This window comes from Muntiacus reevesi, chromosome 8 (genome assembly GCF_963930625.1).
Source record: "Muntiacus reevesi chromosome 8, mMunRee1.1, whole genome shotgun sequence".
NCBI classification, from domain to species: domain Eukaryota; kingdom Metazoa; phylum Chordata; class Mammalia; order Artiodactyla; family Cervidae; genus Muntiacus; species Muntiacus reevesi.
In genome coordinates, this window is record NC_089256.1 from 48,927,812 (window position 1) to 48,955,472 (window position 27,661).

The 27,661-nt window shown below is 36.2% G+C and overlaps 2 protein-coding genes across 7 annotated transcripts in view; both read right to left on the reverse strand.

Annotated features, from left to right (window-relative positions):
- Positions 1-11,865, reverse strand: part of LRCH3 (leucine rich repeats and calponin homology domain containing 3) — a 100,029-nt gene extending 88,164 nt beyond the window's left edge. For all 6 annotated transcript variants that reach the window (XM_065943044.1, XM_065943041.1, XM_065943043.1 and 3 more), the window contains exon 1: positions 11,577-11,865. In XM_065943044.1, the coding sequence (XP_065799116.1) occupies positions 11,577-11,838 (262 nt within the window). In that variant the 5' untranslated portion in view covers positions 11,839-11,865. The remainder of the gene's footprint in view (positions 1-11,576) is intronic.
- A 7,121-nt stretch (positions 11,866-18,986) lies between these two features.
- FYTTD1 (forty-two-three domain containing 1) overlaps positions 18,987-27,661 on the reverse strand; it is a 28,996-nt gene continuing 20,321 nt past the window's right edge. Inside the window, exons 5-9 of the mRNA XM_065942508.1 lie at positions 26,502-26,598; positions 26,038-26,099; positions 24,575-24,649; positions 21,338-21,464; positions 18,987-19,675 (exon numbers count right to left, since the gene is read on the reverse strand). Coding sequence (XP_065798580.1) covers positions 19,577-19,675; positions 21,338-21,464; positions 24,575-24,649; positions 26,038-26,099; positions 26,502-26,598 — 460 coding nt within the window. The 3' untranslated portion in view covers positions 18,987-19,576. The remainder of the gene's footprint in view (positions 19,676-21,337; positions 21,465-24,574; positions 24,650-26,037; positions 26,100-26,501; positions 26,599-27,661) is intronic.

Sequence of the window (27,661 nt, forward strand, 5' to 3'; positions counted from 1 at the left end):
AACTTTACAGTAATTACTTTCTTGCCTCTTAAAAGTTTTAGCATTTATGAATGATTATGCTCGTTTTTGAACTTCATTTAAGTAAATGTGTGCTGCATATAGTGTTATATACTTCATTTGCTCAACATGTTTCCAAGGTTCATCCATGTAATTGCATGCAGTTGTAACTTACTCATTTTCACTGCTGTGAAATCACATAAATATCCAATAATTGATTTACCCATTCTATTGATGGAGAAGGAAATGGCAACCCACTCCAGTGTTCTTGCTTGGGAAAACCCATGGACAGAGGAGCCTGGCAGGTACAGTCCATGGAGTCACAAAAAAGTCTGACACGACTTTGCGACTAAACAACATTCTATTGATGATCATTTGCTTTTTTGTTTTGTCAAATATGAACAACATTATGAACATTCTTCAGCTTCCCTGGTGGCTCAGACAGTAAAGAATCTGCCTGCAATGCAGGAGATGTGGGTTCAATCCCTAGTTTGGGAAGATCCCCTGGAAGAGGGCATGGCAACCCACTTCACTAGTCTTGCCTGGAGAATCCCCATGGACAGGGGAGCCTGGTGGGCTACAGTCCATGGGGTTGCAAAGAGTCGGACACGACTGAGCGACTAAGCATAGCACATGAACATTCTTAAAAAATATCCTAGTGCACTTATACACAAGTTTCTTTGGGGTATGTACCTCAGAGCCTGGAATTACTGGTTCATAAAATATGTGTATTTTCAACTTTACTAGGTATTTTTCAACTCCATTCGGCACTGTATAAGTGTCCCCAATGCTCCATAGTCAGTACCCTTGTATTTGTGGGATCCAACACCTGCATATTCTACTAACCTTGGACTGAAAATATTTGGGGGAAATATTATAGAAAGCTCCAAAAAGCAAAACTTGAATTTGCTATGCACCAGTGACTATTTACACAGCATTTAGATCATATTAAATCTTACAAGTAATCTGGAGAGGAAATAAAGTACAGGTGAGAATTGCACGGATTATATTCAAATAGGATGCCATTTTTATGTAAGGGACTTAAGCAACCACAGATTTTAGTGTCTTTGTGTGTGTGTGTCTGGGGGGTGAAGGTGGGGGCTGGCCCTGGAACCATTTCCCTGAGGACACTGAGGGAGAATGTTACTTTCTAGTACTCTGTACTGTCTGTCAATCTATGAGAAATACCTCAGTGTGGGAAAACATTGAAGATGGCGGAGGAATAGGACAGGGAGACTACTTTCTCCCCTACAAATTCATCGAAAGAACAACTGAACGCTGAGCAAACTTCACAAAACAACTTCTGACCGCTAACAGAAGACATCAGGCGCCCAGAAAAGCAGCCCATCGTCTTCGAAAGGAGGCAGGACAAAATATAAAACACAAAAAGAGAGACAAAAGAGCTAGGGACGGAAACCCGTCCCGGGAAGGGAGTCGTAATAGAGGAAGTTTCCAAACACCAGGAAACCCTCACACTGGTGGGTCTGGGGGAAGTTCTCGGAGGGCAACCTAACTGGGAGGAAAAATAAATAAAACCCACAGATTACATGCCTAAAAACAACTCTCAGCAGAAAAGTACCCCAGACGCCCGCATCCGCCACCAACAAGTGGGGGCGGAACGGAGAGGAGCGGGCGGCATTGCTTAGGGTAAGGACCGGGCCTGAGTGCCCTGAGGGCAATCGGAGGGAGCTAAGGTGAGATAGCAACTTAAACTGTGGGATAGCAAGAGAGAGAGAGAAATATCTCAGTTTGGTTTTCTTTTTCATTTCCTTGATTACTAATGAGATGGAGCACCTTTTCACACATTTATCAGTTATTTGGAATTCCTCTTTAATGAAGTATCAGTTCAAGTGTTTTCTCAGTTTTCTATTGTGCTATCTTCTTTCTTTTTAGAAATTCTATATATACTCTAGATATCATTTATTTGTTGTATTTATTGGCAATCCGTTACTCTGTGGCTTATCTTTTCACTCTATATGATTATAGGTCATTTCTAAAAACCCATTTTTAATGAAAAAAACTGATTACCTAGTTCTTATAAGAAATATGTTTAATAAATAAGTTAAAGTTCTTGGTTTGATATTTCTTTCAAATAATAAAAAAAACCTACAAATTTAGAGGAGCAAGGAAGAAAGTTAAAAGTAAGGAAACTCCTTAAAATTTTAGTACTAGTTTATGATTCTATAATTAGTAGCACTGCATTTGATATTGCTGGCTACTTCAGGAACTCAAAACAGTGTTCCTTTTGTGAATTACCATATTAACCAGATATTTTCTTCCAAACTTCAGTGGAGTAACTGCTTCATAAATGAATTGGAAAAAAAAAATGAACATGCATGTTACTACTTAAAAGTCCTATTTCATTTTATGAGGTAAAATCAAGCATCTAGCCTCCAAATACAGCCAAAGGAAAAGAAAATGAACCCTAGGAAACCCTTGGTCCCAACCTTGTTGCCATTCATTTAGTCTCAACACTGATTTTTGTGATAATCTATGACTCATCTTCTCACCCCTCCTAAAGGCACCATCCTACTGTTTACCCTTCCTCTTTAAAAAAAACAATGCCAGTACAGCTGAGTCTAGATTTTTCCCCTGAAAACTAAATTTAAATCTTATTTCAGAAACCTTTATACTCAACAGCCACGATCTTCCCCATGGTCTCTGCTTCTCTTTATAAAATATGTGTCTGTCGCAGGAGGGGAGCAAGGGAGGAGGTGGGTAAGGACATAAGTAACAGGATATTTTTAAGTCTTTTGTATTGTGTCAATACAATATAAGAATTGTCCTGCTCCTCAGGCAGAAGAGAAAGGATATGGCAAGTGGATGAGACTGTATCAGAGCTCATTCCAATTAGGAATCACACAATTTCTCATTCCAAATAGGAGGTAGAGCTGTAAGAGCAGGGGAGTTCTACAACGTTTCCTCAGATGTGTTCTGAGCATCCCACGTTTGAATAATTCAACCTGTATATATTCACAGAAACTTTGTTACACAGAATACCATTATATACAATATTATATCCATATTTGTGAAAGTGGCATACTGGGGTGGCTGGGGTGCGCGGGCGGGGGGACACTCGTGAATTACAGAAAACAATAAACACTATACAAACATTTGGTTTGAAGCCATAGGTTTGTATTAAAACAAGCATCAACATATAATATAGGATGGTACTTTAATACAATTCCAAGCCTTGAAATTTTAAGCTCTCTATTAAGGCAACTTCAAGCTCTATACCCCAGATCTTCTCTGAGGTTAGATGAACTTCAATAAGAATTTGTGTTATTAACATATACACATAATCTTTATAGACAGAGACATGTGGAAGAGCTGGCTTTTAGGTATAAAGACGTATCAAATGTGAGTTAAGTTGGCTTTCATGTTCAGGGGAAAAAAATAGGTCTTTTGTGGGTGGCCTATAAACCTAGTTAAACTACATAAAGTACGTAACACTGTTTCTATGAGAAACTCCTTTTGTAATTCTGTTTGTAAGTAATGTTTTACTTATGTTTTTAAAGTTGCATATAATTTGTTAGAACAATTCCACTTCTAGGAATTTATCCAGTAAGAGATAACAAGAGATGTGAGCAAAGAGTTACATTTATATAAGTGTTCACTTGTGCTCAGTCCTGTCCGACCCTTTGTGGCCCCATGAACTATAGTCCACCAGGCTCCTCTGCCCATGGAATTTTCCAGGCAATACTGGAGATGCCATTTTCTACTCTAGTATTATTTATAACAATAAAAAATTAGAAATAGTCTAAATGCTCAATAAGAGGGATCGGGTTAAGTGCAAAGATATAACTAAATACTTTGCAACAACTAGAATTCTATTACAAGAAAATGTCAACAGATATGACACAGTATTTCTAATATACTCTACAGTGGAAAAAAGAAAACTACAAAAAGCTAATACCATGTTTTTCAATATACATGTACACAGATTAAAAAAAACTTGGAAGAGACATTTCTCCAAAGAAGATATACAGATGGCTAACACACACATGAAAAGATGCTCAACATCACTTATTATCAGAGAAATGCAAATCAAAACCACAATGAGGTACCATTACACGCCAGTCAGGATGGCTGCTATCCAAAAGTCTACAAGCAATAAATGCTGGAGAGGGTGTGGAGAAAAGGGAACCCTCTTACACTGTTGGTGGGAATGCAAACTAGTACAGCCACTATGGAAAACAGTGTGGAGATTTCTTAAAAAACTGGAAATAGAACTGCCATATGACCCAGCAATACCACTTCTGGGCATACACACTGAGGAAACCAGATCTGAAAGAGACACATGCACCCCAATGTTCATCGCAGCACTGTTTATAATAGCCAGGACATGGAAGCAACCTAGATGCCCATTAGCAGACGAATGGATAAGGAAGCTGTGGTACATATACACCATGGAATATTACTCAGCTGTTAAAAAGAATTCATTTGAATCAGTTCTAATGAGATGGATGAAACTAGAGCCCATTATATAGAGTGAAGTAAGCCAGAAAGATAAAGACCATTACAGTATACTAACACATATATATGGAATTTAGAAAGATGGTAACGATAATCCTATATGCAAAACAGAAAAAGAGACACAGAAGTACAGAACAGACTTTTGAACTTTGTGGGAGAAAGTGAGGGTGGGATGTTTTGAAAGAACGGCATGTATATTATCTGTGGTGAAACAGATCACCAGCCCAGGTGGGATGCATGAGTCAAGTGCTCGGGCCTGGTGCACTGGGAGGACCCAGAGGAATCGGGTGGGGAGGGAGGTGGGAGGGGGGATCGGGATGGGGAGTACGTGTGACTCTATGGCTGATTCATATCAATGTATGACAAAACCCACTGGGAAAAAAAAAAAACTTGGAAGAATATGTCAAAATGTTCACAGTGCTTTATTGATGCAGTAGTATTAACTTTTTCTTTCTCTACTTTGTGTATTTTTTCCCAAATTTTCTGAAATAAACATGTTAACTTTTATAATCATAGAAAAATTCAAATATACAGTTTATATACAGGCACAAAGAGTTTCTGATTCTTTGTCATCAATTTATTCTGACAAAAGGACACAGAAAAAAACAGAAAAAATAAATATTTCTCTTTGTATTTATATACTTTTTCTAATGGTAGTAAAAAATTACACTCCTCAAGATGAACTGAATACAGAAGAAGGAGATATAATCTCTTTTTCAACCTATCAGACAGACACAGATCACAAAGAATAAAATCAGCAAAGTGAAGACAACTCATGAGCTGCTGATACAAACCTAAGCTAAATAACCCTTTAGGAATAACAGTTTTACAACCTATATTTAAAAACCCCTAAAACTGTACATTCTTTTAACCAATCAATTATATTTCTAGGGATTTATCCTAAGGAAATGAAATAAGTCTGCAAAGAGATACACATGAAGTTATTTTCAGCAATATCGTTTGTAACAGTGAAAGATGAAGACAATTTCAAAGTGTATCAATAGGGTAAATGAGAAAACAGTATACCTATGGAGAACTACTATTTAAAAATATGCTACATATCTTTCTGTAGCAGATATTTTCTGATACTGTATATCATTTAGTGAAAAAATGATAAAACAGCCTTTATAAGATCCCATTTTAAGATTTTTTTTAAAAGTGAGAATGTATATATTCAAGAATAAAATGTTTAAAGATTTCAAACCAAGATTCACTACCAGTTTTCTGTGGTAAGTGGAATTACAAAAGATCTTTAATGTCTTCTTTATAACTTTTTGTACTACAATGAGCATGTACAACTCTTAATATCAGAAGGAGTGATTTTGAAACAGTCTGATTAGTCAAATAAAATTAGCTTTGGTTTTTTTCTACTCTTTTCTCATGGCTAAGGCTCTTAGAAGGTTCCTGATTTGAGTGCATGATACAGATGAAAAATGGGTCAACTATACAGTTAATGCCTCTATTAACAAAGATGGCATGCTTAAGTGGCAGTTTTTATTAAGAAGATATTATTTCTAGGACTTGCCTAATGGTCCAGCAGCTAAGACTCTGTGCTCCTAATGCAGGGGACCCAGGTTCAATTCCTGGTCAGGGAACTAGATCCCACATGCCACAACTAAGAGTTCACAAGCAACAACTAAAGATCCCATGTGCTGCAACAAAGATCAAAGATCCTGTGTACGTCAACGAGATCTGGTACAGTCAAAAAAAGTAAAAAGTCAACACCCTTAAAAAACAAACAAAAAATCAAGATATTATTTCTAGAAAAAAAAATGATATACCCCCTTTCAGCCCTGAGATATTATCAAAGATCTGGTAATTATGACCGAGCCCCCATCTGCTGCTTTCAACAATTATTTAAGTGTTCTCATCTCTAGTGATCATGGTGGCTTATTGTATTCATGGATATAGAAAGGATTTGCCAAAAGAAATATGATTTATAAAATAAACAATGCAGAAGAAAATTTCAATTCTATTCAACACAGTATGCCCCAACATCACTGTCAAATATAAGTTTCTGTGATGATGGGAAGATTCTATTTCCTGTGCTGTCCAATATAACTGACAGTAGGTCTGTCTAATGTGTTGACCAATATGCACAAGTGACCACTGAGCATTTGAAATGTGGCTAGTACAATTAAGGAACCAAATTTTAAAATTTTAACTTATTTTAATTTTAATAATCACTTATGGCTAGTAGCTACTATACTGGACAGCACCGTTGTAGAAAATTCACAGTATATAGACTGCTGTTGATACAAAATATACATAAATAAGTATCCAAAAAAAATATCGTTTCCACTTAAGACCTGGCATTTCGGTGCATATTTCCAAGACTAACGAAACCATGATTGTGTGAGTTACAGAATGTTTTTTGAAAAATTAAAAGGTCTTTTATGCAATCCTCACTCTTCTTTATCTAGGAAGTAAGCACACAATTCTTGAAAGCTTTATTCTCATGGCTTCAATAAGACTGTGTTACTTAGGCTCACCCATTACATCTCAATTTCTTTCTGTTTTTTGTATCATCTTAGTCTCTCCCATCTGCCATCAACCACAGGCTTTTTCCAAAAGTTGAATCCTTGGTTTCCTGTTTTCGATTTTCCATTCAGAAAAGATTTCTTACACCTTCAACTATGATCCTACTTGTCTTCTGCAAAACAGCACCACTTCACTACATAACCTTAAACAAAATCTTAATATTTAAGACAGTTTCTCACCTGTAAAATAACTTCAGAGTGTTACTACAGTTCCAACAGTTACTACTGTTACTGTACTGTACAGTAACAGTACAGTTACTACAGTAAGGAAGTTACTACTTCCTTACAGACTCCTTTTAGGAGTCTCTAAATTCTAGTAGAAGCCTAGTTATAAAACTATTTTTCTGGTTTTTTCTCAAACTGATTCCTCTTCTTGCCCTTTAAGTGCTATGGTACCCCATGGTTGTCAGTGACCAATTTTTCCATTCTCCACATTCTCTCTCCAAGAACTGCATAAACCCTTCATTATGACTGTCTCAAATTTATGCTGCAGTTCTAACTTAACTCTTAAAAGTTCCAGATTTACACTTCTATTTACTTCACAGTTTCTTTAGTTGGCCTGATACATTTAAGACTCCAGTAGCACATGTATCAGGCCAACTAAAGAAATTGAACCAAACTTTGTCAGCATGGCTTAGTGATCAAAACCACAAGTTTTAGGATCAGATGTATCTGAATTTGAATCCTAGTGCTGTCATTTATTACCTGTGTAACACTGATCAGATTAATCTCAGGTCTCCATTTTTACATGTAAAATGGGGTTAAAACTAGTACTTACAACTCAGGTGGTTGTTATATGTGCATTTTATATATAGCTTAGTACAATATCTGCAATATGCTAACAGCTCAACAAATGTTAGCTACTATTATCAGCAGCATTACCACCTTCCTACTCCTATAGGTTTAATAACTCCGGCAACTTGATGCATTCTCTTTACAAAAAAAAAAAAAAAAATTAGTCAACATTTGTACATTTATTTTCCAGTATGATCTCAGACCGTTTTTCATTCCTTGACTGTTACTGCAGCCAGCCAAACAGATTACTAGATTTTTAATGCTTACAGGGTAGAGTATTCTCTTATTTTTATTCCCACTATATTACCTAGCATAATGCCTTACGCATAAAAGTTTTGCTGTTATTAGACAGTTCAAATAATCTTTACATTACTCATTCTATTACACTAGATCTCTTGAGTTCTTTCAGAACAGGGAGTGTCTTGGTCCTCTTTGTGTATCTACACCTGAAAACCCTTTAGTCAACAAACATCTGTTAAATGAACAGTCTCCCTGTTTCCAAACCTATCATCAGTCAGTTGCCTCAAATGCAAAGGGCAGCTCTCATATTCTCTAATCCAACCGATTTATTCTGACCAAACTGACCTCCCCACAACTTCAAGAGCAGACTCACTGTCAAATTACTCAGGACTCTTATTTTGTATCGAAAAGTCTACTCAGATTAAGTAGGAAAGGGAATTCATTAGCTTGCATAATTTGACAGTCCAAGGATACCACTAATTTAAAGTCTGGCTATTGATCCAAAGATTACCATCAGAACTTGGCCTCATTCCTTCTATCTTCTGGCTCTGCTTTCAATTTATTGGCAAGCTCCAGGTTCACATTCTATTCTCTCAGCAACTCCAGGGTTCAAAGCATGCCTCTTTCTCAACAGAATTAACACTCCTGCATGCTGATAGGAAAATGTGTCCATCTCTAAACTACCACTATTGCCAGAGGGATGGACCACATTGACTAGCTAGCCCTGAGTTATGTGCACACCTTTGTGGCAGGGTGGGATCCATTCCACTGCCTGGAGTGGCTTTTCTGCCCATTTCTGCCTCCCCAAATTAAAGCTACAACTTTTCACCCCCCAAAAGTCTTTCATGATTTAAGATTTTCCCTGTCCATTGGATCAAGTAACTCATTCCCAAACAAACATTTCTTCTTCTTCCTAAAATCTTCTTCCTAAAACAAACAGGAGGGGTAAAATCCCAAGAAAATGTTGCATGATGAATTGTAATTATGTCAAGTTATAAACAGTACGGGTAATATGTACTATTTCTTAAAATGTAAGGATAGCAGTTCTGTGTATCTATAGATACATTCTATATATTAGGAAAGAACAGATTATGTGGCAACTTTTAATATAGTGTTCAAGTAATGTTTTTGGCTTTAAATTTTCTATAGGGTCTAAAAAAAAATTTCAGCTAACAAAAGTTGGGTCTGAATTCAAAGTACCCTGTGTAACAGTCTATGGTTTTGGAGTTACCTCCAACAGGATTTGAGTTAGGCTCAAATCACGGCTAACAACACCTTCCTTGGCTTTAGCTACAGGTCTTTAAGAAAATTATTTTTCTTTCCAAACCTGGGTTTCACTACCTCTAAAAACAGGAATGGTAGTATCTATCTGTATATAAAGAGGCTGTGTGGCACAGTGAAGAGAAAAAGAGTAAGATGGACCCAGGCTGAAATTCTACCGCTATTACTATTTATATGCTTCTGAGTGGCTTCTTGTAAATTCTGTGTGATTCCTCATATGTAAATTTGGGATAATAATATTTTAAGCATTTATTTTGATTTATTTGGCTGTGCTGGGTCTTAGCTGTGGCATGAGGAACTAGTTACCTGCCCAGGGATTAAACCCAGGTCCCCTATACTGGAAGCGCGGTGTCTTAGCTACTGGATCACCAGGGAAATCCTTGGGATAATATTTAATCCATTGGTTGCTAAGTATTTAACAAGGCAATGTATTTTAAACATCTACCACAATGAATAGTAAACAGTGAAAACTCAATCAATGTTATCCACATCAAATTATCTGTTTAAAATAATTTAGAGAATTCAGTATTTTTGTACTCACCAAGGTCTGCCAAAGACTTCTTATACTTAATAAGTGATATTTCTGACCTTTTAGAAATTAATCTAGTCTAACAGGTTATAAAGTACTTTGCAATCTTTTAGACTTTTTGACTAAATAAAATGTCAACGAACAAAAAATCTGGTTTATAAACAAACTATTAAAGTAATAAAAATAAGTGTGGATAATAATGAATTAGAAATTCACGGCATAGTAAGGGAAAAATTCATTGGCATTACTTATTCTTTATAAATGCCTTAGCATTTTCTTTGTTAGCTAATATTTCTTAAAAGAAAAAGGCACTGGCCCTAGAGCTATTTAAAACCGGTAAGATAATGAGCTAGATAAACTCCTACAATCAACTTATCCCTTAACTTCAGGCTTAATGCAGTAATACTGAAATGACTCATGCAATATGAAGTCACTATGCTATCCATCTCCTGAACAGTCAGTCATATGCCATATAGCCACCTCCTGAAGAGAATCATGAAATCTGGGGTATGAACGACAAGTTTAGATGCTGTCGATCAGAACACATGTAAAAGGCAAGTGACCGCTCATTTACATAAGCAAAAAATATTAATTTTAAGGTCATTCACTAAAAAACACAAACTATATTCTATATAACTGTTTTCAAAAAGATTAAACAAAACAGACATTTGATTCCTTCCATTTTACACAAGAGGCAAAGTCTCTTCGGAAAACAGTTTCTTGAAGTAGTGTTAATAGTTTTGCTTATCTTTCTAAAATGAGTGAATCATGTAATACTCAGCAATCTTTAGTGAGTGCACAAACATAGGAAAAGTTAACAGCTTAAGAAAGGTTGTATGAAAATAATTACATCATACTATACTATATGTAAGAGATGCTTTCCTCCTTTGTACTGACTGTTTTTTATCTACTCCTTGAGGAAGCTATATTATAAACACAAAGGGAAACATGTTGAACACCCCAGTCACCAGATACTGTTCTCTACAACTAAGAAAACCAAATAATATCTAATTTATTGTCTTTTCTGTGTTAAAAAAATATGTATAAGGCAAAGTAATTTTTTTAAAGAAGTAAACATAGATACGGTAGGCAATCTTTGGTGCCTTTTCTAAATAATTTTCTTCTGCAACTTTTTTTTGAGGGGGCATGAGGAAAGAGGAAAGGTAGTGGAAATCTGAAAGTTGGCCCTAGTTATTTTTACAAGTACATTTGTAAGTCAGCCACACGAAGGGAAGAAAGAAAAAAAGCGTTCGGGCTGCAATGGAAACAACAGTTCTTAAAAAACGCCAGTGCTGAGAGTCATGCTTTCCTGACAATGCAGCGACCAATATTACTCCGATTAAAAGCGCGCTACAAACCTAAATCTGAGTAAAGTCAATTTGGCATCCTAAATCCGAATTGGCCTGCAGCAATCCGGCGGAGCAAGGGTCTACCTCAGCTTCCGCAGAAGTTAATTTTCTAGGAGAGTAAAACACTACCCACAGTTTCCTATGGCCTTCTTCCCCGAGAGATGCTGCTGTCCACCTCGCCCCAGGCTCCGGGTCTGACCCGCAGGCCTGGGTGGGTTGGGGCAGTCGGCTTCTCCCTGTTACCCTGGTCCCGACCAGGAGTAATGGGACCAGTTACTGTAACTACCCGCGATTCCCCCGAACAGCCAGGGCGGCCTCCGACCGCGCCCCGGGCCTCCGGTCCGCTGGGATGTCCCCCACCCCACTCACCCGCCCGAGTGGTGTCCGTCAGGTCGTGGTTGGCCGCTCCCCGGGGAAACTCCCTCAGTTTCCGGCCGCTCAGGCTCAGCACCCCGGTTACCGCCGCCTCCTCCAGCGCTCGGTCGAGGGAGCGGCTCCACGAGCCCGGGCCAGGACCAGGGCCTGCGCCGGAGTTTGGGCCGCAGTTAACAACCGAGAGGTTACCTCCCGACGCTCCTGGGCAAGAGTATTCTGCAGCCGCGGCCACAGCGACCAAGCCCGCGGCCGCCATTTCCCAGCCGACAACTCTCCGGCCCTTCAGCTCAGCGCATGCGCGACCAGATGATAGGTGGGCGGGGAAAGGGGCTTACAGACCCCGGCCGGGTCCCTTGATGGACAGGGCTGCGGTGCCGCTCTGCACTTCCAGGCGCTGGCCTCCGCCCACAGGAGGTTTCCAAGAGAAATTTAAAACGGAACTCGCAAATCTGGGGCAGCTCCCTACGGTAGGCTCCCAGTAGCCTTTCTAACATAACTCTACAAAAATATCTTTCAGACAACGCTCCTCACCAAAACTACCTTCCTCCCATAGGAGGATTAGATTAAACATGTTTTAACACTGTTGCTGCCAAAAACGAGGGGAAACGTTCCTTGACTTGTCGTTCTATAAGCCAAGTGATTTAAGTGGAGATTGTGAATTTATTAACCATTATTGCCTGAGGGAAAAATAAGTGGCTCCAAACTTAATAATTCTCATTGAAAGGGTTATATAAATATTTTAGGCCCTTCCTACAAAATAGCTTCTTGAGGAAAATAAACACTTTAAATAGTACGTCTTCTTTGGGCAAGATTTTATTGTTGAACGAATCTGGGTGAACCTCACTGAGGTCTAAAATTTGGGTCTAGAAGCAAAACTGAGGAAGAGAAAATGATTTTGCCATAATCTACATGTGGGAATTAAAGATAGAACTGAAGAAAGTTAAAAATGAAAATGAAACCATTGTTATTGGAAAAGCAGAAAATATTTCATTTTATTTAAAATATTTTATAATTTTTTAACCACACCACGGGACTTGCAGGATTTTAGCCTCCTGATCCCATGGACAGAGGAGTCTGGTGGGCTGCAGTTCAGAGGGTTGCAGAGTTGGCAGGACTGGGTGACTTGTACAGCAGCACAACTTCCTGAATGAGGGATTGAACCCATGCCCTCCAGAATGAAACCTGGGAGTTCTAACCACTGGAGCCAGGGAATTCCCACCACTTCATTTTAAACCAATTAGGCCTCACATATATTGCAACCAGTCTTCAGCTTATTCTTGACATTACTGAATGACATTTAAGTCACTCCTGCTAAATGATGTAAATTTCCCCTACAATCAACTAGTATTTTCTGTGGGAAATTAGACTGTCAGATAGAGATACAGATACAGTCCTTTTCCTAGATTTTTTTTTTCATTTATTTTTATTAGTTGGAGGCTAATTACTTTACAATATTGTAGTGGTTTTTGCCATACATTGACATGAATCAGCCATGGATTTACATGTGTTCCCCATCCTGATCCCCCCTTCCACCTCTCTCCTCACTTTTCCTAGATTTTAATTATGGAATCCAAATAAGCCAAATAGAGATTAAAACCACAAAAAAGGGCTGAGTGGGTGTGGTGGGGATTAACCATCAGAACTCAAAGAAAAGGAATCTAGTATGTTAAATTCTGAAACAAATCTGAAGGATTCTGAAGTGCAATAGGCTGGAAGAGGAGAGTAATATCTCAAATTGAAAGGAATATCAGCATGAACACATCCAGGTATGATTTATAATGGTTCGTGTGGCAAACATTGCCACAGGCCAAAAAGTTCATGTCAGAGAGCAAAAGAAAGTAAGGTTGGAGAGATGCTGTCCATCACTCAAGGTCCAGATTTACAATGAAACCTTGATTAGCACTTCCCAACTCCTAAATAGAAGAGACTGTAAAAATGTTTAATCTCAGTGCCAAAGTTCATTAGGATCAGTTGCTCTGAGAGTTGTTCTGTAAATTCTGTGTTCTAGGTTCTTCAGCGACAGGTTCCATGATCAATGTCTCTAATGAATATGGGTCACCCAAAGAGTAGGTGATCTGTTATCCCTGGCAGGTGTCATCTATCCAACCTATGAATTGGTTTTTGTTACTCTAGACTTCTAAAATTGTTACTCTTAGAAAGACTTTAAGCTATTTAAAGAGCAGGTCCTCATTTTTATTTTTTTAGAGCTATTTCAACCACAAAAGCAGAACCATATATTTCATATTAATGCTACAATGCTATAGAAATAGTCAGACTTCTAAAATGCACAGGTATCATCTATATTTGATTACTGATTACCTTCCACATTTGAATTCCTCTGACAAATTCTCTGTAATATGGCCTCATTCTTCCTACCACCTGCACATATCATTATAATTACAACATACCATGCTAATTCCAGCCTTTGAAGTTCTGACCAAGTTTATAGATTGATTATACTTTGTCTAGGCAACTAGATTTTAAGGTCCTTAATATGTTAAACTCTGTATCTTCAATATCCTGGCAGAGTATATCAATAGTTTAAAAATAGAGTAAGTGGAAACAAAGAAGATGCTGTTAAGTACTAACATGGCAGAGGTTATGTGCTAATACAGCAGAGGCTAGGAGAAAAAAGAATTACAGTATTTGAGAACAGGGTCTCATTAAGTCCAAAATATCTGTAGATATTAGGTCTACCAAGGCCAAAACAGAAGCCTGTGGATACAGGAAAAATGAAGATGCTATATATACACTATTATATAAGAACTAGTCCTACATAAAGGCTGGAAGAAAAGATAAATCAGAAATTAATTTTGAGACCTCTAAGGATTTGAAGTTTTATCTACAAAGTAAAGGTAGAATGAGGGAATTCTCATCCTTCTCCCTCAGTCTTCTCCATAAAGGAAGGGACAAAATCATCTTGAGAAAATAAGGTATGGGAGATGGGAGTCATTGTAGGGAATTCACCAGAGTCTAGTGATGAATAAAAGAAGTGATGAGAAACAGTTGCAAAAGGGCTGAGTAAAAGGACTTCAGGGATCTCTTATTCCACTACTGCTCTGTGGTTTGGAAGCAGGAGGTGAAAAAAGTCGATGGGGGTTTACCAAATGTTAGGAATTAACACAAAGACCCTCCCTGCTTCTTCCTGTGTATTTTATAGGCTGAAAGTTTACTCACTCAACACTAGCAGCAAAAGTTTCACTCCAATCTTAGTAACACTCTCCACCTCTGCATCTCATATCACGCAGAAATGAAGTTCTTTCCCTACTTTTACTCATTAGAAATATATTATGGCTACTCCTTTAAGATTCTACTTTATAAACTCAAAGCAGTAAGATTAAAATCTTGGCCAATCCCCTTCTCTTCAAATACAAAGTACAGAAGCTGGTTTGTTGAATATGTTCAACAAATGTTTGGTCCTACACTTTCTGACTTCTTTAGTGAAAAAAAAAAATTGGCTTTTTAAAAAATTTTACAAGAAAATTTAGACAATGTGATTTTCTTCTCAGGAAAATAGAAGTGGAAATAGAAATTAAACATACAGGCTGCTGCTGCTACTAAGTCACTTCAGTTGTGTCTGACTCTGTGCGACCCCATCGATGTCAGCCCACCAGGCTCCCCCTGTCCCTGGGATTCTCCAGGCAAGAACACTGGAGTGGGTTGCCATCTCCTTCTCCAATGCATGAAAGTGAAAAGTGAAAGTGAAGTCACTCAGTCGTGTCCAACTCTTAGTGACCTCATGGACCGCAGCCTACCAGGCTCCTCCATCCATGGGATTTTCCAGGTAAGAGTACTGGAGTGGTGTGCCATTGCCTTCTCCATAAACATACAGGCTAGGCAAATAATTTCCTATTTATCTGTTTTGTGTTTTTGGATGTAAACCTTTTAAAAGTCTTTATTGAACTTGTTTGTTACAATATTGCTTCTATTTTATGTTGTGGCTTTTTGCCTGCAAGGCATGTGAGATCTTGGTTCCCCAACCAGAGATAGATCTCCACCCCCTACATTGGAAGGTGAAGTTTTAACCACTGGGCCACCGGCAAAGTCCCTCTTATTTTTCTTTAAACATTGATAAACCTCATAAAAATATATTGAGAAAAAGGAATTTCAATTCCAGAATGGTATCACATTTCCTTGTTTTATCAAGCTTTTAGTTGAAAAGATTTCAGATAGAAAGTAAACTGTAATGGCAGGGGAAAAAAGAGACATTCAAAGTCAACAATTTATAAACAAATATTTAAATCACTCTTAGAAGGTGAAAGTGAAATCGCTCAGTTGTGTCCGACTCTTTGTGACCTGACGGACTGTAGCCTACCAGGCTCCTCCGTCCATGGAATTTTCCAGGCAAGAGTACTGGAGTGGGTTGCCATTTCCTTCTCCAGGGGATCTTCCCGACCCAGGGATCGAACCCGGGTCTCCTGCATTGCAGGTAGGCACTTAACCATCTGAGTCACGTGGGAAATCCCTCTTAATGGTTCACAGTAGTCCAAAATTCTTGTTGTAAATGCTTGGAGTTTATTTGTGTCATTTTATTTTTTTTTTTTTGGTTATGTATTTATTTGGTCACGCCAGTTCTTAGTTGCAACATGTGAACTCTTAGTTGCAGCATGTGGGACTTAGTTTCCTGACCAGGGATCAAACCCAGGCCCCTTGCATTGGGAGCATGGAGTCTTAGCCACTAAACCACCAGGGAAGTCCCTATTTGTGTCATTTTTAAAGAGGGGTTAACTCCAAACTGATCTATGCAAAAATAACTCGTTTTTAACTTAAGGAAAGCTTAAAGCTCATGCTTCCTTTTTTTTTTTTTAACACTGGCAAAAAACAAATAATCATATAATTCTGATGAGACGTCAAAGGTTTAGTGATCAGAAATGAAGAAATCATTTTCTGCCCTAATGTTGCCTGCATTCAGAATGTATGGTATTCATTCTCTGCAGTGTATTCATTCTCTGTCTGCTATTTCTTCTCACTCTAAACCTCCTTAGAGTAACAGAAATAAAAACAAAAGGTACCCCGACATTGTTTATGTTACACTGTGAATTACAAAGCTATTGACAGCAAAATATGATATAGATATCTATTATAACAAAAAATAACAACTGGGCAATAAATTCAAAGTTTCTTCATACTTGTAGTATTTTATGATTTGCTTATAATTAAAATTGTGGTGAAGTTTATACCTATTAGAAAAAAATACATAATGTTTGACTAGGAACACTGGCCTTTTCTAATAGGTCTACCTAACTGGAATGAAAAGTGATGAAATCTCATAATTATCACCGGCAGAGTGTATTTACTTACCATGTGACAAATGCTGAAGGACGGTATTACCATTTCTTAGATATCTGACAAGCCACACACCATTCCACTACTTTCTGTGGGTGTTCCATTCATGGAGAATTAAAGATCTAAGCTTAAAAAGTGACTGGAGCTGAATATCACTCAGTGAGTATCACTGAATCAAGATGTTAAAAAAAAAAAAAAACCTGGATGATCTCTAAAGGTTCATTCAGTCTAATATTGCATTCTAAGAAAATCTGATTCTCTAACTCCCCCTGACTAGTTGGAGCTATAAATGAAGTGGTCAAAAGATAGTTAGTGGGATGTCAATATGAGTCTAAATTACAAAGTTCTTTGTAACACAGAACAATCTAAAAACCACAACTCAATCTTTTTAGCTAAGAATAAATCATGAGAGACCTGTAATATTTTATTTGTTAAAAATGAACAGCTTCAGAGCTAAAGGTAACTTTTCCAAAAAACACCAAAAAGTACAGTGTAAAGCATCTCCTCATTAAATACAAACGTTGATTTTGTGATGCACTGCATCAATGTTTTTTATACACCTTGATGCAAAGGGAAATTTAAGTTGCATCTTGTTTAAAAAAAAAAAACTTTTAAGAACTGAAAAAGGATGACTACAACCACATTCTAAGAAAGGAAAAATTTCCTCCAAAAGAGCATATTCTTTTGTTTTTATACAACATGTTAGCACTCAAGAATTATAATTTGGCTGTAACAAAGGTAAGATTTTCTATTTAAAAAGAAAATGAAATTACAGATGCATGAAGAGCAAAAGTTTAATATACCAAAGACATTTTGTTTGATGCACTTAATATCAATATTTGGAGGGATTTTTAAGATTTAAAAAGAAGGCATTAATAATAGCTCTGTACAGTAATATTTAAAAGAACAAGAAAATGAAAACATCTTTATACCATATTTTCACAAACTGCTCTAAAGACAGCAAACTCGTGCTCAGTTCTTTTTCTTTTGTTTTAAAATAAGTTATCAATAATTCTAAACCAGTCTAAAATGTATTGTTCATGAGTCAAATCTAAGCATTCATACTTGCAAAAATGTTTTGCAATTAGTCCTTGGCCTACAGAGAGACTGGAGTTTACTTTCAAATTGTATGACTGGCTTCCAATAATCCCTTATCAGTAGACTTACAAGCAAAATACCAGATATTAAGGATCAGATTTAATTCTTTGGTATAAGCATGAAACTGTTATTGATAGCTTTCCGTGGCTAGCATAAACCAAGTAACCAAAGGATCATGAGAAACAACAATGAAGTCTAGTATACCCTGCAACACAGGCAGGAGACATAACAATGTCTTATGTTTTTACAGGGAAAATCAACACAAATAATACACTACAGGGAAAACTAACACCTACTTAGAGGTTTTAACATTATAGCAAATCAAAAAGTTAAGCTTCAAAATGACCAAACTTGTAACCTGTAGTCTGAATATTTTGCTGCATTTTGGTATTATACCATAACTTAAAATTTACAGCCATCTGAGGACTTTCAGCACTAGCTTGGCACAACAAATTAACTCCTCCTAACCCTCCAGAGTATGAGAGGGGGAAATCTTTTCTCACCACAAATGCCTGAACTTTACACAAGAAATCAGAAGCAAAGGTACAGAACAAGGTCATAATAATGTTAACTCTATTATAATTTTGCACTTTTAACCTTGTGACATATACATTTTTTTAAGAGCTGTATGTATACTGTTCAACTTAGTAAACTTAAAATTTAACTTTTTCAAATAAGAAGTCCAGGACTTTATGGCTAATTCTCCTATCAAAATATCTATGGAACTCAATCCATTTTAATTATAAATTATTCTAAATATCATCTGAAGAATACTTTGTGCACACTAGACTCAAAACTACACTAAATCCAAACAGTATACCTGTGACCTAGATTTTAAAGTCTTCATCTCAGTTACCATCTTCCACCTGCTACTTTCTCTCCACACAAATTACCAGATTTTTACTCTGGACTTTCCTCCAATTAGGCTCTATCAGATAACTTTGTAAACACCCACTTACAGCCTTTAAACACCAAGATTTTAAACACAAGCTAATGCCTGGAGTCACATTTTTTGTTAAAAAAAAAAAGTTCAGCATTAAAGATTTACAACTCTGGAGGATTAACCTAATGTTATTTGAAAAATGAACCAAGTTCCAGATACCCCCATAAATCTTAAACCCCCAAACTGAAATTCTAATAATTTTTTATATCCCTAAAGAAGAAAAGTCAACTGCACTTATTACACCAACACTATTAAAGTATAAGTGACAGCAACAAAGGGACCTACTTCAAATCTTGAAGACCAAGATTTACCATGGCAAGGTGTAAAAAATGAGCAAAGGTGATGAGATCCTAAATACCACCATCATAAAATAATCAATTTCTATCTTTCCACATTCTTTCTGCTGCATGAGGAATCAAAAAAGTCAAATAGAGAATTGTTCTGTCTGGGCCAACCATGAAATCTTTAAGAACATATAGGTATATTCCCTGTTACTCTTTCAGGGCATTATTTATACATGTTTAAAAAAAAACTTCAAAAATAAAATTAAGAGTTATTTAGCCTTGTGAATATTTTGAAATAAAGTTTCTTGAATTTCTGTAATGAACTCTTCAAGCAATTAGATTTTTTTAAGAGTCATCACTCAAAAGTTCCTTTGACATGGGATCTATCCCACGGTTACAAAGCGGCTTCCTCCTTTGTTGAAAGTGAGAGTGGCTCTTTGTTCCTTCAGGATCCCAAATCGCTCATTCAAAGTCATCCCTGTCTAGAGAAAACAAAACAAAACAAAAATTAACAACTTGACTGTAAGCTACATTTGCTTTGGAACAATAATGTGATCATAATGGTAATTCACAGTAACAATACCTAACATTTCCTGAATACTTATATATATATGAACTCATTTAAATTCTAACAAACACCCATACAAAATAGGTGAATTTAGTGAAGTTTAGAGAAGATAGTTGTCTACTTGCAGGTCTAGAATTGAAACTGAGTAAGAATCCCTAAAATGGCAATGCCAAAGAATGTTCAAACTACCACACAACTATGCTTGTCTCACATGTTAGCAAAGGAATGCTCAAAATCCTTCAAGCTAGGCTTCAATAGTATATGAATCGAGGATCTCCAGATGTTCAAGGTGGATTTGAAAAGGCAGAGGAACCAGAGATCAAACTGCCGACATCTACTGGATCATAAAAAAAACAAGGGAATTTCAGAAAAACATCTACTTCTGCTTCATTGACTACACTAAAGCCTTTGTGTGGATCACAACTAACTTTGAACATTCTTAAAGAGATGGGAATACCAGACTGAAAGGAAAGTAACAACTGACAAAATAAAATCAAAATGAGCAAAATAAATTTGGTCAAATTTCTGTCCATACAGAAAACTTTATCTTCACTCCACAGTTGACATTTTAAAATGTAACACTCATTCATGATAAAAATTCTCAGCAAATTACAAATAGAAGGGAACTTCCTCAATCTGATAAAAACAGCCTACAACTAACATCAAACTTAATGGTGAAAAACAATGCCTTCTCCTCAAGTCTGGAGACAAAGCAAGCAAACATACTCTCAACATAGTACTGAATGTCCTAGCCATCATAATGAAGAAAATGAAAGATTTAAAGATTGGAAAGAAATTCAAAGAATGACATGATTGCTTACAAAGAAAATCCGAAGTAATTTATAAAATTATTAAAAGCAGAAAGTGTATTTTAGCAAGATTACAAGGTTAATACAAAAACTGCCAAAACCACAGTGAGATACACCACTTGACATGCATCAGAATGTCTAAAATCATACGACAGATAATAACAAATCCTGGCAAGGACAAGGAAAATTTCAGCTCTTTCTGAAATGTTGGAAGGAATGGTACTGCAGCTACTTCTCTGGAAAACAATTTGGTACTTCACCAAAGGTTAAACCCAGAATTATAATATGATCTAGCAATTCCATTCTTAGGTATTTGTCAAGGAGAAATAAAATATACTCACACAAAAACATGAATATACAGGTTTTTGTGTGAGCATATGTACATTAATGTTCAGAGGAGCATTATCCACAATACCCAAAGAATGGAAACAATCCAAATGTCCATCAACTGACAAATAAAATACAATATATCCATATGGTGGAATGTTATTCAGGAATAAAAAGAAATAAAATATTGATATACACAATGGATAAACCATGAAAAAACTATGCTAAGTGAAAAAAGCCTCACATATTATATGATCCCATTCACATGAAATGTCCAAAATAAGCAAATTCAGAGACAGAGAACAGACAGACCAGTAGTTTCCTAGGGATGAGTATAGTTAGGACATCCTATTTAATTCATTATACAACATTAGTTTTGTTAATTAAAATATTTTCAGTCAATGGCCCAGAGAAATATGGGGGGGGGGGTGGAAATTTACCTGTTTTCCAACACTGTTTATGTCAAACTGTAGGGGGACACCTTTAGGAACTTTCTTTACATCAGATTGATCCCGTTTTGTCAAGAATGAGGGCACAGCAGTACGAGTTAATCGTGGTTTCTGAGTTCTATTAGGAAAAAATTAAAATAAGGCCAGTTAAACAATGAAAAGAAGAGAAATAAATCACTTGGTTCATAAGACATCTTGACTTGTATACATGTTCAACTGTAAGAAGGCCACTTTATTTACATTCTCAATAACCCTGCCAACCCAGTTCTTTTATTTTTTGAAGTATAGTTAATTTACAATTTTGTGTTTTTCAGGTATACAACATAGTGATTCAGTATTTTTGCAGATATTTCATTATATGTTGTTATATGATAATAGGTCTAATTTCCTATGCTATACAGTAAATCCTTGTTGCTTATCTATTTTATATATAGTAATTTGTATCTGTTAATTCCATACATCTGATTTTTTCCTTCTGCCTTCTCTGCCCTCTATATAACCACAAGTTTGTTTTCTATGTCTGCAAGTCTGTTTCTGCTTTCTATATACATTCATTTGTATTATTTTTTAGATTCCATATATAAGTAATAAATAGTATTTGTCTTTCTCTGACTTATTTAACTAAGTATAACATTCTCTCAGTCCATCCATGTTGCTGCAAATAACAGTATTTCATTCTTTTTATAGCTGAGTAACATTCCATTGTATATACACATATATATGCATATATATATATATATATGCCACATCTTATTTATCCATTCATCTCTTGATGTACACTTAGGTTGCTTCCATGTCTTGACTACTGTAAACAGTGCTGTTATAAAGAACACTGGGGTGCATGTATCTTTTTGATTTAGTGTTTTTTCATTTTTTTCCAGATATATACCCAGGAGTGGAACTGGTAGTTCTATTTTTAAGAAACCTCTATCCTGTTTTCCACAGTGGATGAACCAGTTTACATTCTCACCAACAGTGTACATGGGTTCCCTTTTCTCCATGTCCTCTCTGACATTTATTATTTGTAGACTTTTTGATGAGAGCTATTCTGACAGGTGAAGTGATACTTCACTGAGGTTCTGATTTGCATTTCTTTAACAATTAGTGGTGCTAAGCATCTTTTCATGTGCCTGCTAGCCATCTGTATGTCTTCTTTGGAAAAATGTCTGTTCAGGTCTTCTTCCCACCTTTTGACTGAACTGTTTTCATATTGACTTGTATAAGCTGTTTGTATACTTTGGATTTTAACTCATTGTTGGTTGCATCATTTGCAAATACTTTCTTGCATTCTGTAGGCTGTCTTCTGATTTTGTTGATGGCTTCCTTGGTTGTGTAAAAGCTTTAAAGTTTAATTAGATCCCATTTGTTTACTTTTGTTCTTATTTCTTTCGCCTTTGGATACTGATCCAAGAAAATTCTGCTATGGTTTATGTCAGGGTGTGACCTCCCACCTTTGTTCTTTTTTTCTCAGAATTGCTTTGGTAATTTGGGGTCACCTGGGGTTCCATGTAAATTTTATCTGCTCTAGTTCTGTGAAAAATGTCCTGGGTATTTTGATAGGTATTGCATTAACTCTACAGATTGCTCAGTAATATGGTCATTTTAATAATATTAATTCTCCCAATCCAAGAGCATGGGATTATCTTTACATTTCTTTGAATCATCTCAAATTTCCTTCATCAATGTCTTGCAGTTTTCAACATACAGGTCCTTCACCTCCTTGGTTAAGTTTATTCCTAGGCATTGTGTAAACACAATTTTAAATGAGTTTTCTTTTTTACTTTCTCTTTCTGATATTTCATTATTAATATATAGAAACAGGTATTAACCTTGTATCCTACAACCTTGCTGAATTAAAAAAAAAATACTTGGTTCTTGACAGACTAATCTAGAGACTAAAATTTATAAACTGCTCACAGAACACCTCTGTAAGTAGAACTACAAACTTCTCAACAATTTGGAATGATTGGTCATTTCCGAGTCTTGATCTTCTACTAAAATAAAGCAACCTCTAAAATCTTAAAGAGACTCATCTGATGTTTTCATCTCAATTATTAAAATGGATGTATAGGTAAAACAAAAACTCTGTAAACCTAGGAATTTTTTTTTTAATTTTATTATTTTTAAAATATGTTCATCACAACTGACATAACTGATTTCATAACCTACTAATGGGTCACACACATTAACACAGACATTTTCCTCTGCTGTGTTAGCTTGAGTACGCCTGCATGAAGTTCCAAGAAACTAGCCAATCTGCTAGACCTGACAGGGGCTGACACGGGACTTTCAATTCTAAGTACATAACGTAGATATTCATTCCTGATACTTTTTGATGGGAAAAATTTAAGAGTGCCAGTTACAGTGTGGTCTAGTGAGGATCCAATGAGGTTTTTCCAAGGCTCGGTCAATTATCAGATTGAATTTGATATGGTTTAGAACTTTCTTGAAATGGATCCTTTACCTCCAGCCCAGTGCTACAAGTCTCACCTCTTGCCTGTGAAATCAGGGTTCAGCTCACCACCCCCCGCCCCCGCCCAGGCAATATCACTTCTGGCTTCAACCTAGGAAGTTTATAATGCAATAAATATAATGGAATGGTGAAGTTAATTAAGGTCATTTAAATAAAAGAATGGGCTTCCCTGGTGGCTCAGTGGTAAAGAATCTGCCTGCCAATGCAGGAGACTTGGGTTTGATCCCTGGGTCAAGAAGATCCCATGGAAAAGGAAAGAGCAACCCACTCCAGTATTCCTGCCTGGGAAATCCATGGAGAGAGAAACCTGGAGGCTGTAGTCCATAGGGTCACAGACATGAATTAGCTACTAAACAACAACAAAAATAAAAGAATATACTATGAAGTCTTTAAAAAGAAGGTGGATGTGTATGTAATGAAGTCCAAAACATGTAACTTTTTTAGTTGTTTTTGGCTTTTTTGTTTGTTTACTTGTTTGCTTTGGCCATGCTGTGTGGCTCGTGGAATCCTAGTGCCCTGTCCAATTAGGGATTGAATCTGGGCCACAGCACTGAAAGTACTGAGTCCTAACCATTGAACCACCAAGGAATTCTCTACTTTTAACTTTATATTATTTCCACTTTGTATCACTTTTATCCTTGTCTCAGTTTATCCTAACTTGGACATCATACTCTTGAGCAGAGTCAAATATATTTCTGTTATCTTATATACTGAGAGGTTATAATTTTTGCAAAAAAAAAAAAAAAAAGACTTACACTGGGCACTGCACTGCTCCTGGATTATCAATGGATACAGTCAAAATTCCTCCATTTGTGGTGGAAGTTCGCCATCTAGTTTCAAAAAGCCAAAAATTTCATTAACATGAAAGGTTTATAAATACTACTGTGTATTCTACATAAAACATACATTTTAATGTAGCTATTACTTTTTCTAAGTTTTCAGAAATTATAGATACCTGGGCCCCAACATGATATAATTAATCAGCATATTGGTTGTAAGAACTGGACACTTGAATTTATAAATATTTTTCTGTGTAACAGATATATGCACATAAAAAAATCAAATAATTCAGAAAAGCTTCTAATAAAAAGCAACAATCCTTTACTCCACTGTTCTCCCTTCCTGCTTCCCAGAGGCAGCACTTTTAACTTTTCCTGATTTTCTGCTTGTTACCTCCAGAGTTCACTAAAGAAGATACTTAGGTAATAGTATCTTGCTATGATAAGGATTCAGCTCATCACACTATCCTCTGGTTTCTCTTCCTATTTTGAAACATTCTGATGGCTGTATCACTATTTTACTTTCATTAAATTTATAAATACACTTGAATTTCTTTTTCCAGTAGTATCTCTTGACATTTTCCCCTACCCCCGTTGTTAAGAAAGGACAACAGTATTTCTAATTCCTTCCCTCCACCTCTTCATCCACGTTGTACCACCCATTTTCTATCAGCTTTACTTTCATATTTATGTAGGTCAAAATCTGACATTTACATTACACTGTTACCAAATTAAGTATCTTGTGCTTTTTTCTATAGGTTGATCCTCAAACTCCAGTGCAACAGAATACTATCAGCATGAAGTTCAAATAGTTGCCATTCTTATACTCCAACTGCTCAAAATCATGCCTATTGTAGATGGCATCATATCTGAATCATGATCATGTGATATATGCTTTGTTTTCTAAGAACTAGCCATAATTTTAAATGATTTAGTTTTAACTCTGGTCATACTGATGGAATGTTACAACTCACACTTGCAGTGCAATTCTAAGAGACAAAAATATATTCTTAAAATACCTCCATGGGGTAAGGAGAAAAAAAGCAATATGTCAAAAGAAAACACTGTATTGTTTTTAAAAATTTATAAATATTCTAAAAGCTCTACTGGATTTTCTTCTACTTATTCCATGAACTGGTTCATTTGTATAAAGCAATTATAAAAAAATAAAGAGCTATTTCATTAAAATGGAATAAACAGGAAAAAAAATACAGAGTAATGCATTTGCTGCTAAAATGTGTAACACTGCCATGTGAAAATGCCAAATGTTTTGGGGGGGAAATCAACAAAAACAAAACAGGATTTACTTATTTCAGGCTCAATGGTTAATTCACTCTGGGTCTCATTTAATTTCTTTTTAACTGCGGCACAAAGTAATTTAGGTCACTACTATTCTGGGAGTTTTGAAATGACATCTTGAAAAACAAACTGAAACTTACTGACGAGTTCTCTTTGCTACTACATCGTCTAGCAGTTGTTCTGAGTTCAACTGGGCCTGAACCTGAAGGGGAAAAAAAAAGCAGTAGATCCCACAGAAAGCAGAGGATTTGAATCCAAAGAGCTATCCTGCTCTGTAACTTTATAACCCTGTGTGGTAGGTGTGAATGCAGGAGAGGAGCATGTGCCTATTCTGACAACACCTCTTTCTTGGGGTTCCTGTATCAGAATAAGTAGTAAAAACAAATTTATTCCTAAATAACATGTTAAATTCTTATAGGACACTGCCATCGATGACAACAAAAGAGAAAAGAGGGGAAAAAAAATTAACCTAATGTCATGTTCTCCATATCCTAAACCCAAACCCTACCTTTATCATGGGTCATATCTATAATTGATGATTACTAAAGGTGGATGTTCAGGATCCTTTGTGTAAAAAGAAAACACTGTCAAGGGTTTTTTATACCTTCAGGCCTCTTCTGAAAAGAAAAGTTGCCTGTCGAGTGTCTTTCTGATGACTTAATTTATTTCCACTCCTGGTAAAATTATTTGGAATGTTATTTCTGCAACAACAACAAAAAAACACATGTACCATGAAAAGTCTGGGTCACTTAACAACTCTGAAACATCTTGAAAAAATAAGCAAAAATAGTTAAATTCACAGGCTAAAAATCTGAGGTATACTAAACACAAAGATTCAATTATATTGTTTACATGAAGCTATTGAGATCTGATTTACAGATATCATATAGCAATCTGGTTAATTTTGGAGCTAATTTATCTTACAAATATTCAACTGTCTAAAAGAATTAGTACAAAGAAAATCACACCTAGGTACGTCACTGTCAAACTGTTAAAAACCAACAATAAAGAGAAAATATTGAAATATAACATATTCTCCAAATCTCTGTCCTTCACTCATATACATTGCTCTCCTTCACTCAGAATACATATTATATTAATATAAATAACACAAAAACTCATACTGTTCCACTGTTTGCTCTCTCCTGCATAGAATATTGTAACCTTAATTATGTTTGACTTGACTTGCACCAATTTCTTTCTAATTTCTATAGAAAGTTGGTAAAAGACAAATTTTCATACTTATCTGCTTATTTCTATACATAAATGTTTAACATGTCACCTCATCTTACCTCCAACCTTATAGAGGCTCAAATGCATAATTTCCCTAGTCATTTCAATTAACAAGGGCTCATTAATGGCTCAGGTAATTGACAAATTCTTGAGAAGTTCCTCTTTTCCAAAAAAAAAAGTACTCCCAATTGATTCCCAAAACAAAGAGATCATAGTTGAGTAAAGTTACAATTATAGCCATTCCACATACACAAAAACTTCATTTTTTTGCTTTGAATTATCTTCTATAAGAGATGAATAAATGGTATTTGTAACTGAAATAATAAAACTTCACAGCTTGTCAATTTCTACTTTATCCTTACTGAGAACAGAGTACCATAATCAGTTCAGTTCAGTTCAGTTCAGTCGCTCAGTCATGTCTAACTCTTTGTGACCTCTTGGACTGCAGCACACCAGGCTTCAGTATCCATCACCAACTCCCGGAGTTTACTCAAAATCATGTCCATCAAGTTGGTGATGCCATCCAACCAT